The sequence below is a fragment of the Oenanthe melanoleuca genome, chromosome 13 (genome assembly GCF_029582105.1).
Source record: "Oenanthe melanoleuca isolate GR-GAL-2019-014 chromosome 13, OMel1.0, whole genome shotgun sequence".
In the NCBI taxonomy this organism is placed as follows: Eukaryota; Metazoa; Chordata; class Aves; order Passeriformes; family Muscicapidae; genus Oenanthe; species Oenanthe melanoleuca.
In genome coordinates, this window is record NC_079347.1 from 4,448,556 (window position 1) to 4,462,638 (window position 14,083).

Here is a 14,083-nt window from a genome sequence, read left to right on the forward strand (position 1 = left end):
AGATACAGTAATAGTGCATTTAGTTAATTGGCTCATGTGAAACTTTATCCCTGCCAATAACTGTGACACTGGAATAAATTCAAGACATGGTGTTAGATCCTTTAATGAAGCTAATTTAATCATTGGTCATTGTAAAAACAGCCACCAATTTAGAGGTGGGGTTTTTTTTGTTGTTGTTCCCTCCTGGAATTTGTGACTGCTGTGCTGGCAGCAGTGACATGGCAAGTGTGGCATGTTCAGCCAAAAAAAAATCCTTGGGAACATGGAGTTGGCCATCTGTGCTGAGCATTATACCTTGAATTACCCAGATTTTAGGGTTTAGTGCAGCAAAGCCCAATGGATGCTGTGTGAGGAGGGGTCTGAACACTCTGCTGGCTCCTGAGAAGGATGGAGAGGGAATTTTACCAGAGCCTGGAGTGACAGGACAAGGGGAGAGCAGGTTTAGATGGGATTTTGGGAAGGAATTTCCCCTGTGAGGATGGGGGGACCTGGAATGGATTTCCCAGAGAAGCTGTGGCTGCTCCATCCCTGGAAATGTCCAAGCTTGGGGCTTGGAGCACCTGGGGTGGTGGAAACTATCCTTGCCCATGGCAAAGGATGAGTTTAAAGATCCTTTCAAACCCAAACCATCCAGTTACTTTATGAATTCTGGGTTTACTGGTAATGAAATAAATTCCCTGGTGGCATCACCCATGTTTAAACACCCTCTGTATGAGGCTTTCAGCACCACCACACCTCACCAGGCCTTGAAGGAAATCATCAGCCAAGGATTTTTTGTGAAAGTGGCAGGGTGAAAGATAAGGCTGCCTTTGATTATTTAACTTTTTTACCCCCTGAAAATTTTCCCAAGGTTGGAAGCACTGGTGGTGTTTAAATCCAGCTGGTTCTGTGTCACTGGCCCAGCTCAGAGCAGGGCTCAGGCCAGCAGAAAATCCAGGCTTTGTTTAAACCCTGCTTAGACCTTGCTCAGAGCACTCAGAATTTGGCTGCCAGTGTGTGGGGGAGCTCTTGGGGCTGGGAGATTTTTGATGCTGCTCCTTTTTCCCTGGATTTTTCCTTTTTCCTGTCCAGTGAAGTTCTGGATGTGGCACTCAGCTGGACTCAGGTTGGACTTGGTGATCTTGGGGGGCTTCCCCAACCTCATTTTTTCTGTGATGTCAGCCCCTTAGTGAACTTTAAATCCCTTTTTTTTTAGCAGTTCATGCAGCTGCTTGTTGTGCAGAGCTCACAGGGAGACCATTCTCCAGGACGAAGGGAATTTGTGAGCCTGAGCTGGATGTTTGCTGCTGCTGGATCCACACTGTACATGGAGCAGGGCAGTGCCCAGCCTGGCCAGGCAGGAATTCACCCTTTGCACTTTTATCTGATGTGTCTGAAGTTTCCCTGTGAACCAGAGGACAGCCAGACACAAAAGGCTTTAAAAGTGAAGTTGCTGAGTTGCATTCTTCCTCCTGCTGAGATACAGAAAGCACTGGGGTGGGTTTTTTTGTTTTTTTTTTTTCTTTGCAGATAAGCTCTGTGCAGCTTCCCCCAGCTCTGTGCTGCTCTTGTGCCTTTTGGGCTGAGCTGGAGCTGAAGCCACACTCTGCTCCATCCCAGCAAACGTGTGCTCTGTGCAGCCCATCTCAAGCAGGACATTTTTCAGGCTCCTGTCACAGCCTGGCTGTGCACTGGGGATGATGCAGATGGAAGGTCCTGGTGCACACTGAGAGCTGGGATGGGGAAATCTTTATCCAAGCATCCATCTGGCAGAGATAGGAGCAGCTGGAATCCAGGGTAAACAGTGCTGACAGGTAATTGTGCTGATAATTCTGTCCCCTGGAGCTGTTTGAGCTTCCCTGGGAGGCTGAGCTGGGTTTTACAGCTGGGTTTTACTGCTGGCCAGGCTGAGTTTGGAGAAATAACAGAGATGGGGATCCCTGGGCAGCACCTCTGCCTCCCCCTGCCCAGGCACTGAGGATGTGCTGACCCCACAAAGGATTTCCCTCCCTGTGTCCAGAGGAGCTGTTTTATCATGAGATTAATCAAGATTGATGGAGAATCCTCTGCTTCAGGTGGGCAGGCAGGACTCAGGAGAACCACAGAGCTTTTGGCAATAATAATCATAGAAACAAAGAATGGTTTGGGTTGGGAGGGACCTTAAAAATCGTCTTGTTCAGGGCAGGGACTGTCCCAGGGTGCTCCAGCCTGGCCTTGGGCACTGCCAGGGATCCAGGGGCTGCCACTGCTGCTCTGGGCACCTGTGCCAGGGCATCCCCACCCTCACAGGGAAGGGTTTATTCTTATATTCCTAATATCTAATATTTATCCTAATATCTAATATGTATTCCTAATATATTCATTTCTAATATTTTTCCCTAACATATTTATTCCTAATATTCCTAATACCTAATATTTATTCCTAATATTCCTAATATCTAATATGTATTGCTAATATATTCATTCTTAATATTGCTAATATCTAATATTTATTCCTAATATAGTAATTCCTAGTATTCCTAATATCTAATATTTTTCCCTAATATATTTATTCCTAATATTCCTACTATCTAATATTTATTGCTAATTTATTCATTCCTAATATTTCTAATATCTAATATGTATTGCTAATATATTCATTCTTAATATTCCTAATATCTAATATGTATTGCTAATATATTCATTCTTAATATTGCTAATATCTAATGTTGATTCCTAATATATTCATTCATTCCTAATATAGTAATTCCTAATATTCCTAATATCTAATATTTATTGCTAATATAGTCATCCCTAATATCTAATATTCATTCCTAATATCCTAATATTCCTAATATCCTAATATTCCTAATATTCTTAATATCTAATATTTATTCTTAATATATTTATTCCTACTATCCTAATAATCTAAATTCCCCCTTGCCAGCTGGGCTGGGGATGCACCCCCAGGTCACACAGATTTCCTGCTGTGCTGGGAATTTTGGAATGCCACCCAGGCAGCAGATTTCAAAAGCTGCAGCTTTTATTTCTTGCTGCAGCACCTCTGGCTCCTTTCAGGGGTGATGAGTGATGAGCTGCCTGGAAATCTCCTGATTTCTTCTACAATTTCTGCTGAAAATAGAGAGGAATGGGGGTCATTAGAGTCAGATTTTCTCCTTGTCAGCCCATCCAGCCCCTCATCCTCTCCTGCTTTATCTGGGAAACCCTGGGATGGGCTGTGCAGGGAGGAATTGTCCAGAAAAACTCTCATTTTACCCTCTGCAGCCTCTTCTGGGCATTTTTTGGGGTAAGAATTGAGGAGGAAAAGGGAAGGATTCCCAGTGATTTATTGTCCCCTTGTCCCCACATCCATCATTCAGCCCCAGCCTGGCTTTAGGTGCTGCTGCTCATTGATTTTTTTATTTTATTTTTTTCTTAATTTTTTTTTAATTTTGTTTATTTTCTTCCATTCTTCACCTCCTTTCAGGTTGGACAAAGGGGAAATTGCACAGGGTTTTATTTATTTTTTTTCCTTGTGTCTCTGCTGGGTTTGCTGCTTTAAAAAGCTTCACAGTTTTTTTTTGTTATTTGGCTCAAAATTAATACCTTTGCCTCCACTTTTAGAATATTGCTTTGAGTCTGCAGCCTGGTGTTTTAGTGCACAGCTATTTCATGATATAACTTGAATTTCTGCCTGGGAAGTAGTGTTCATTTTACCCTCATAAAAAACCATAAAACTTGACTTAGTTTCTAGCATTATCTGTCTGTCTGTCTATCTGTATTTATTTGGAAAGTTTCCCTAGAAATGTTAATTAATTTCCTTCTTAGCAAAGTCTAACTCTCCTAATATTTCACTTTTAAGTCTTTGCCACTGCCCAGTGCCACTTCTGTTCTCAAATCCTCTTCTAACCTTGGAAAAATGTAACCACCTTAAAAAGAAAATTGCTGAAAATTAGCAATAAACAGATAAAATTCTGCCATTTTCCTGCTGTTGGCTACGCCTGTGCTATTTAATGTAATTTAAATTGTGTAAGCCTGTGTTGCTTAATGTAATTGAAATTGTCTGCTGCTTAAATGCAATGAATTTTCCCTTTCTCCCTCCCTGCTCTCCCTGGGTTTTTGCACTTTTCCTTTGTCCTGGCTCTTCCAAGCACGGTTATAAATTCAGGATTACACTGGAGAAGGACACAAAGAAAATGTTTAGGATGAATTGTGTGATATTGGTACCAAATTACAAGGTAACTTATGAGGAAATTGGAGCAAAATGGGTTTAAAATGGGACTCATTTGATGAAGCAGAGAAGTGCTTGGTGATTGTGGGGAGGGGAGCCCTTGGGACTGTTGCTAAAAGAAACTTTCTGGGTAGTAAACTGTTATTTGCATTTCATTTGTGATAGAAAAAAGCTTTATTAGCAGCTGAGCCTCAACAGGGAAGCAGTCTGGTAAAGAAAATAGTTTTGATCATGGGCTCAATTTGTAAAACATTTACAAATCAGCTTCTCCAGGCTGGCTCTGAGTCATTCCCGAGGTTCCTGCAGCTGTTTCTGGGGTGCACATCCCTTTTCCTGCTGGAGCTGGGAGTGTTGGCAGCCTCAGAGCAGGCAGGACCTGGCTCTTCCCTCCCTCCAGCTCTGTTCCCTTCCCAGTTCTTCATTTCTGTCCTTTTCCCGTGGACAGCCCCCAAATCCCATTTTTTCCACCATTTTTCCTCCTGAACATCATTCCCACTCAGATTTGTGGTGATTTTTTACCCTTCCCTTGGGATTCCTGCTCCTATTTCAGCTCACTCCAAACCTTCTTCACCTCTTGGATATTTTCTTAACCAAGACAAAGAAAAAAAAAAAGGAAATATTATTTCCAGATTGTCCAATTTCACCTGTATCTGCTCCTCCTGGTGCTGCAGTGATGGGATGTCCCTCCCTGGTTCCATCAGTCCCACAATCTGCAGGGATTGGGAAGCACAGCTTGGGATGCAGCTGCTGAGAAATCCCTGAAGTGGAGCTTGTCCAATCCATGGGTTTTCCATGCCCTGGGTGGGTTCTGTGTGCCTGGAAACTTCTCCACCACAGCCTGGGCCAGTTTTCTCTGCTTTTTACAAAAAAGACTAATGCTGCAGGCAGCAACATATGCTTGTGTTTGCAAGGGAAGGGAAAAAAAAATCACTGTGGAGTCTTGCAGGGATGGAACAGCCAAATTTGAGTCCTAATTTCAATTTTAGAAATAGGTGAAAGGTGTTTGAAGGATGGGGTGGGAGGGAAAACTGACATAAAGGTGATGACAGCAGAGGTGTTTCAAAAAATAATTAAGAAATATTAAAATAATTTGAGCTCAGCTGCTTCAGGGCTGTTTCAGGTGTGGGGTTTCATACAGGGTTACCTGGCAGGTCACAAGATTCTGAAGGGAAATCCTGCCCTTCTCCAGAGCTCTGAGCTGTCCCCTGGCTCAGCTTTGCCATTTTGCTGTGACACAAAACCCTCTGAGGCTGAAATATTCCCAATTTTGATGCCAGAGATGCTGTAATTCAGGGGGGTATAAATTATTTCTGGATTATATATTCTATATTATAAATCAGTTCCGGATTGTGTAGCTGGATATTGGATTTTAATACAAGAATTTAGTGGTACAGCTGCCCCTGCTCATCTGGTGCCCCTCAGAGGAGGCACCAGTGATGCCCACAGTGATACCCACAGTGATAGCAGCACAACAACCACACCAGCTGCTGCAAAGAACTTCCACTGAGATATTTCTTGATGTTCTGTTGAGAAACTGATTTAAATATCTGGGTTTATCTGCATGAGCTCACTCAGAGCAGAGATAACCTCACAGATTCTCTGCTTTGATGGCGAGCTGCAGGCAAGGGAAATAAATTTACAATTCAGGTTATAAAACAGCCTGCAAGGATTGGAGGAACACATTTTTTTTTTCCTTTTAAAAAATCAGATTTTGCAGTCTGCCAGGAGTTCAGTGGGGCAGACAGGATCCACTCAGCCTGTGGAGGGAAAACAGGTCATGCTGTTAAATCCTGCCACTGGTTTGGGGCACAACCAAAAAATCAGAATCAAAAAGAACTCCAGGAGTTTGTGTCCAGTCTTTGATCCATCACCACCTCCTCAGGCAAGGATTGGAGCTGCCCAGGCAAATTTGGATCCCCATCCCTGGAGGTGCCCAAGGAATTCCTGGAGGTGGCACTGAGAGCTCTGGGGACAAGGAGGGGATGGGGCACAGCTTGGGCTTTTCCACCCTAAATCCTGTGGGATTCTTTCCTCAGCACCACCTGAGCTGTTGGAACAACACCAGCCTGATTTATTGTGCAGTGTCACTGCCAATATTTCACTTTTTGCAAAGCAGAATGATTTCTATATTCCCTTCTAAATAAATCCCTCTCCAAAAACATCACCCACTGCCTGTGCTGAGTGGTGACTTTGAGCATTGCTTCCTAGAGAACGTGCCTCCTTGGCATTTAGAAAACAATTCCTGCTCTCAAGCAGGGTATTAATAATTTCTCACTCTTGTTGAAGTGATGTAAGATGAAAAATTAATGTGGATGCTGCTTTCTCCTCTGGATCCTGCAAGCTGCTGCCTCTGATGTGCAGGGCCTTAAATGAAGTCAAGGTTTCCTTTAGAGCTCCAATTTCCTTCCAAAGTGAGGAGTAGAAAACTGAGACTGTAAATACTTTTAAGTGGTTCAGACTGTTGATGTTTGTTTCTTTATCAGCCTTGTTAACAGAAAAGGGAAAGTCCTTTGATGTGGTCCAAGGGTTTGGTAGAAATTCACATGTTTTGCTTTAGTGACTAAAACATGGGCTGGGAAGAGAAACATTTAGGTTTTTTCACACGTTATTTTTTTAAGTGGTGTAAGTTTCTCTCATCCTTTCTGCCCCTTCTGTCCCCAGAGCTAAATAATGAATATTTCTTCAGGGAAGGCATAAAGGTTTTTGGGGATCCTTGAAGCACTTCTAATAAATGATAAACAGGCCAAAGATCTTTTTAAATCCTGGCTTGTGCTGGAGCCAGGTTGTGGTTAAAGGCTCAGTGCTGGGATGGATGGTTTGTTAGAGTGGATTTGGCTTTTGAGCCACTTTCTTCCACCACCCTTCCCTCCAGCTGGGGAAAAAAAGAGAATTTATCACCAGGTTTATCATCCCTGCTGGCTGTGCAGGAAGGATGGGATCTCCAGGGAGGAGTTATGGGAGGCTGTGAGGATCTGAGCTGTGCTGGAGTGAGGATAAATCAATTTTCAATAGATCTGGGTGCTGTGTGGAGCAGGAATGGGGCTGTGAGAATTGCCTTTAACCTGCTTCCATAATTGTGTTTGGGGACAAGGAGGGGATGTGCAAACAGATGGGAGCTAAAGTGAAAAAAAAAAAAAAAAGATACCCACTGTCCCAAATTTCTTGCAGTGTCCTGTTGTGTCTGGCTGAAAATGTCATGCTCTGGCTGCTGAGCTTTGCTGAGGAAACAATTCCTTGGTGGAGTGTTTTCCCACTTGTGTTTTCAGAATTTTAGAATGCATCACCCCATTGCCTGAGGCTGCCCCAGCATCCCTGAGAGCTGAGCTGAGCCTTGGACTGGGGAAGGCTGAGCTCTGCCAGGAAATTTGGTGTTTTGTAAACACTCGGGGCTGAATGGTCAGCCCTGCTCTGGCAAGCAAATGGCAGCAGTCCCTGGAAACAAAAAGCAAGAAATGTTCTGTGGTCACTGGAAAGGATTCAGAAGTTTGTTGTGGTTGGGTTCTGTGCTGGGAGAGCTGGCATTGCCCAGCCTGCAGAGGAGAAGCTTTGGGGTGGCACAGGTGTGGCCCCAGGGCCTGGAGGAGCTGAGGATGGAGGGAAGGGAGAGGATGGAGGGAGAGGAGTTCCAGGGGATGGACTGGCATGGCCTCAGACTGCCAGGGAATAGGTTTAGGTGGACATTGGGATGTGTGGCCCCAGCCCTGGCCAGGCTGGATGGGGTTGGAACAGGGCAGGATGATCTTTAAGGTTTTTTCCAGTCCATTCTCTGTGTTTTTTATCCCATAGAAAGCTCACTCTGCATGGCTGGCAGTGTCACTCAGCAGCAGGAATCCTTCTCAAACTCCTCTTTTCCATGCCTGGCACTTCAGGTTCACTGAGGTGTCACCCTGAGTTACCCCAGCTGATCATTCTGTGGTTTTTGGGGTCAGACTGAGTGAAGGGTGTGTGGCTCAACCCCCTGTGGGGTTTTGGTCTCCATAAAACCTCTGTGAATTTGGGGTCTCTGGCTGCAGCACCAGGCACTGATGGGGAAGTGAGCAGGGAGTTTTAATCTGCCAACTTTTATACCCTCAGAGTGGCTATTGCACAAAAATAACTGTATTAAAGGGGAACTAATGGATTGTGTTTATTGAGGAGGAGGAGGATGCTCTTCAAACCTTGATGGATTCCTGGATTTCCAGGGGAAATCAGCAAGGATGCACTTGCACAGAAACAAAGGCAGGTCCCAATTAAAAGCAGCAAATGACAATAGATGGCCCACATCCATTTCACCTCCCTCCTCCTGAGCCCACTGGAAAAACCAAGGACAATTCTCTCAATAAATGAAAACCTCATCCACGAGCATCGTGTGAACAAAACTACAAACCCTAAACACAAAACCCAAATTTTATGGCTGTCATTTGGCTGAATTCCCTTTTCCCTCTGTCCCTGGCAGTGGCTCTGGGTCGGAACCAGCCCCTGAAGAAGGAGAAACCCAAATGGAAGAGCGATTACCCCATGACGGACGGGCAGCTCCGCAGTAAGAGGGATGAATTTTGGGACACTGCCCCAGCTTTTGAGGGCAGGAAGGAAATTTGGGATGCCCTCAAAGCTGCTGCCCACGCCTTCGAGAGCAACGACCACGAGCTGGCCCAAGCAATCATCGATGGTGCAAACATCACACTGCCCCATGGTAGGTAACAAGCAAATGTTGCTTTTTTTTTTTTTTTTCCAACCCCCAAAAAATCAGTTTCAAACATCTGGATTTCGATGGGGGTGTGCTCCTGTTCAGAATTTCCAAGCAAAATGGTGTTTATATATAGAGGGATTAAAAAAATTTGCTTTTTTTTATAGTTCCTGCAGTGGAATTCCATGGGAATCTTCAGTTTGAGTCTGATCTTTACAGGGATTTTCTGAAATCTCCTGGAACACCTGGATGCTCCAAGGCACAATTTTCATCATTTTTTTTTTCCCCCCAGTTTCTCTTTGTAAGGAAGTAGATTATTTTTCCCTCCTGATTTTATGGGTTTCTTTGGCACTTGAACTGTTTGGGCTTTTTAAAACTTTCTCTTCTGAAGAATCTGAAAAAAATTTCCCAAAAATTTGAGGCTGGCAATGTGCTGTGAGATCCTGTGTGAGATAAACTGCAAGTTCTTATTTTTGGGTACTTTCCCCTTTGTTTTCTTATTCTGCTAGGTGAGATTTTTTTTTTTTTTTAATCCAAGCTATATTTCCCTCACTCCACAACTCTGAAATTAATAATTTCCTTATATTTCTAATAGAAATAAAATGAGAAGGGGCTGGCAAGAAGTTGCTGATCATTTTAAAGTCACCATTCAGATAAATGGAAATAATGAATAACTCAGAAATTGCATTTTTGCAGACCTAAGGGAGTTGATGCATTGTTTTTAATTGTTAAAATGTCTGCTTTGAGTCCTGCCTACTGCTTTTTAATGCAGAATATTCAGAAATAATTCAGAAATCAAAGCTGTATCAAGGTTTTGCTGCCCTGCCTTGAGGCTGAATTCCAAACAGAGAGAATATTTAGAATTTTTACCCAGGATGTGCAGTTTACAGGGGATTTTTCTACCCACCAAACTGCATTATTTATTTTTATTTTTCTTTCTGCTGGTGACACTTTTGGGCATCAGCTGCTGGCAAAGTTCTGTGTGCAGTGTGACCTTCCCAGTCCAGAAGTGCTGCTTGTAGAAATCCAAATATTCCTGAGTCCTCAGGCATTGTCAGTGCCATGGATGGAGAGATTCTGGATTAAATCCCTTCATTCAGGGATGCAAACTGAGCTGTTCTCCAGGCAGGAAAAACAAATAAACTCTCCTTGCCCTGAGTGATACCAACAACCCCTGGGGTTTTTTTTTTGGGGCAAAAAATGTGGAAAGAAGGGAGAAAACTGTGAGGAAATCCAGTTTTGGTGTCTGGATGTGATGCTGTGGATATTCCCTGAGATTGGGCAGCACAGGCACTTCTGAAATTCATTTTATCCTTTTTTTTTTATATTATTTATTTATTTTAATCTGGTGCTTTTTACCTGAGCAGGCTCTGGCTTCTGTAGAAAAATTTGGATGAAAATTTAACCTCCAGGGGAGGCTCAGGGTGGGCAGCAGGAGGAATTTCCCCATGGAAAGGGAGCTCAGGAATTTGGAACTGCCCAGGGAGGTTTGGAGTGTCCCAGGAATTCCTGGATGTGACATCACTGCTCTGTATTCATGGTGGGAATCTAAATATTTTCCCAAACATTTGTTGGATAAATTCCTTTAAGTCTATGGAAAAAAAAAATGATTTTTCACTAATTTTTTTTTCCTTTTCAATACCATGGCCTGGGATTTTTCCTTTTATTTATTTGCTGTGTGTACAAGAGGCTTAAAAAAAAAAAAAAAAAACCAACCCAAGCCCCACATTCACATTTGACTGTCCTTGTGTTCCAGCCATGGATTCCTGAGGAAATAAAACCTTGCAGGAGTGGAGGAGTGAGAAAAAGGAGCTGGGGAATGAGGAAGGACTGACAGAGAAAAATTTTGCACATAGAAACTCAGGCTTAGCTGATGCTGCAAAAATAAAATTGCTTTTTTAGTCCAGAATCTTACAGGAAAAGGAAAAAAAAAAAAAATCCCTTTTTGAGGCTGCTCTCAGCCAGATTTGTCATTTCTCTGGTGTGAGGAATTTTTTAAAATTTTTTTAATGGGTGCCTTTTGCTGGCTTCTGCTGTTAAAAATAGCATGTAAGAAGTATTAAATAAATAAATAAGCTTGTGGGATGGGCTTAGCACTTCTCATCTATCTTGGGTGACTCTGTGGGATGGGTTTAAAAATAGAAATAACGTTATCACCAATTTATACTTTTTTTTTTTTTTTTTTTTTCCCCTCCTCCTGTCTTAAAGTAGCACATCCTCCATATTTTATTAATCAGCCCATTTAAATTTGATGAAGGAGAGTTTTCCATACTTCTCAGCTATCAAACAGGAAATCTTGGAGTGTGGAGAATTTTACAATAATGTTGATGTTGAGCTGAACTTGGCTTGCAAGTCATTAATATTAATTACAATCTGGCTGGGGTTAAGTGGAGTTTTTAAATTCCAGCATGGCCACTTCATGTGCTGCAGCAGAATCCCCAGGATATTGGGGTTTAATATCTCAGAAATTGCATATTTGCAGCCTTTATTGCTAAAATATCAATTGGAGATGGCAGAAAAACTCAATTTATACAGGGGGAAGTTGGAATAAAATGCAGGTTACCTTTAATAGGTAATAAAATTCAGATTCCTTTTAAAGCCACCCCACCATCAGCTTTTTTTTTTGTTTTTTTTTATGTTTTTAACATTATCAGTTGTAGGCAATAAATTCCAGGATGGACCCTGCAGAGTTCTCAGGATATTTGGGTTTAGCTCCTTTCATGCTGTTGGAGTGATAAAAGGGTTTTTCTGCTGAGTTTTAATCTGCTGAATTTTAATTTTTAATCTTTTAATAAAAAGCTCTGGCTTTTTATTTTGTGGGTGAGATCCCCAAAAGTAGGGATGGGAATATTTCCCTGGAATATTCCCACTCTGAATAGAGCATTTCCTTCTCCTCTGGGTGAAATAGGAATTAGAAAAGCACCAAAAAATCCTAAATAACAACAAGCAAACCCTCCAAGGCAGGAGCAGCAGAGTGGGGAAGGCATTTTTCCCACAAATTCCTAACTCCAGCAAAACAAATTAAAACAAACCACACACAATCCCAGAATTATTTAGGTTGGAAAAGATTTCCAGGGGGGAGTCCCAGCAGAGCACTGAGGGATGTCTCCATCTCAGATTTATCAATACCAATAAGTCCAATATTGCCTTCACACAAAAAGCAAAATTACAAAATTCCACCTCTGGAGCTGCCTGAAAAACCACAAAATTCTGGGATCTGGGCACCTCCTTGAGTTGTGGGTGTTTTTAACACTGTAGTCAGAATAAAAAATTGCCCTTTGCTGTGCTGAAAACTCCCTTTTTTATTTATGTTGATGAAAATCTCCATTTATTGAGTCCATGAAAATCTCCATTTATTGAGTCCATGAAAATCTCCATTTATTGAGTCCATGAAAATCTCCATTTATTGAGCTCTTGTGTTTGATTTGGTGTTGATGGAGAACTGAGCTGTCAGTGTGTGCTCACAGCATTAGCATTGAAATCTGCCCAGTAATTCAGAAATATCTGCCACAAAATGCTGGAAAATGCAGCAGGTTTTTAACACTGGGTGGCTCCTGGAAATTCAGCAGCTCCAGAAGTGGAGCTCTGTCCTTTTGCAGTGGCTTTTTGTGTGGTGGCAAAATTGGAATTACATTTTCTGTTGATGAATTTGTCATGGAGTGCATCTGTACAGTGAATTTTGCTGTGGAACCTTTAGCATTTAAATTGAATCCTCTGTGAACTGCTGCCCTTAAAGCCACCATGTCCTTGTGGTTTTTCTTCCCCTTGTCCCTGAAAATTGCTGGGAATTAAAGCTGTAGGAATTGCTTGCTTGTCTGAAGAAGCTTTTTAATTATCATCAAAAATCCTATTTTTTGATGGATTTCTTTCTTTACAAACATGTAAAACATTGTTTTTCTGTGAGGATACCAAACACTCACTTGGGTTTCTCTAATGCCCCTTTAAAAGGGGAGTAAATGATATTTTGGTGACTGTGGCTGTCTAATTTTAGATTCCAGCAGAGTTATGAAAGCTTTGGGAGGTCTGGCTATCAAAGCCTGGCTGTCAATATGATCAGCAGTGGCACTGAGAGGAAAATGCAGGCTGTGAAAGTTAAAGAAACTCTCAATCTATAGTGAAATATACTCAAATATACACTCAAATATAGTGAACAGCATAAAATTTACAGCTGAGCCTCCTGCTTTGTTGCTTTGGGGGTTTTTTTTGCATTTTTTTTAGCTAAACTCTGCTGAGGAGACAGCAGTTATTAGTTCAAGGGAAGGCTTTTCTGGTTTGTTTTTCCTTCAGTTTAAAGAAATAAAAAGCCCAAAAGGCAGGGATTAAAACCCAAAATTGCTGCTGTCTGGTGAGGAAGCAGACAAGCTGCTGCTGGCACTGTGTGCATTAGGAGGGTGCTTTTATTTTGCTTTTTCTTCTACACATCCATGGCTATTTTTAAGGGTTCTTGACGTCAGAGGCCCCTCTGTAGGCTGAACTTGGCTGAAGTGGGAGTGAGTCCACGGAGTATTTCACAAAATCCTGTTTGGATCCTTCCCAGGGATGCTCTGGGAGAGGGGTGGGAGCTGCAGCCCAGTTCTGCTGCTTTGGCTGTCACAGCCCCAGGCACAGGGGCAGGGGGCAGGAAATGGCAGCTCACCCCAAAATCCACATCCCAGAGCAGGGGAGTTCACCCCAAATCCACATCCCAGAGTGGGGGAGCCCAGCTGATCCCAAAATCCACATCCCAGAGTTGGGGAGCTCATCCCAAAATCCATTTCCAGGAGCTGGGGAGCCCAGCTCTTCCCAAAATCCATTTCCCAGGATGAGGGAGCCCAGCTCATCCCAAAATCCACATCCCAGAGTTGAGGAGCCCAGCTGACCCAAAATCCATTTCCAGGAGTTGAGGAGCCCAGCTGACCCAAAATCCATTTCCTGAGAGTGGGGGAGCCCAGCTCATCCCAAAATCCATTTTTCAGAGCAGAAGAGCCCAGCTCATCCCAAAATCAGTTTCCTAGAGTTGGGGAGCCCAGCTCATCCCAAAATCCATTTCCAGGAGTTGGGGAGACCAGCTCACCCCAAAATCTATTTCTTGGAGCAGCTCATCCCAAAATCCATTTCCCAGAGCAGAGGAGCCCAGCTCTTCCCAAAATCCATTTCCTGAGAGTGGAGAAGCCCAGCTCATCCCAAAATCTATTTCCAGAGTGAGTGAGCCCAGCTCATCCCAAAATCCTTTTCCTGAGAGTGGGGGA

The 14,083-nt window shown here is 42.9% G+C and overlaps 1 protein-coding gene across 1 annotated transcript in view; it reads left to right on the top strand.

Annotated features, from left to right (window-relative positions):
• Positions 1-14,083, top strand: part of UBTD2 (ubiquitin domain containing 2) — a 37,823-nt gene that overhangs the window by 13,049 nt on the left and 10,691 nt on the right. Inside the window, exon 2 of the mRNA XM_056502649.1 lies at positions 8,625-8,861. Within this exon, the coding sequence (XP_056358624.1) occupies positions 8,625-8,861 (237 nt within the window). The remainder of the gene's footprint in view (positions 1-8,624; positions 8,862-14,083) is intronic.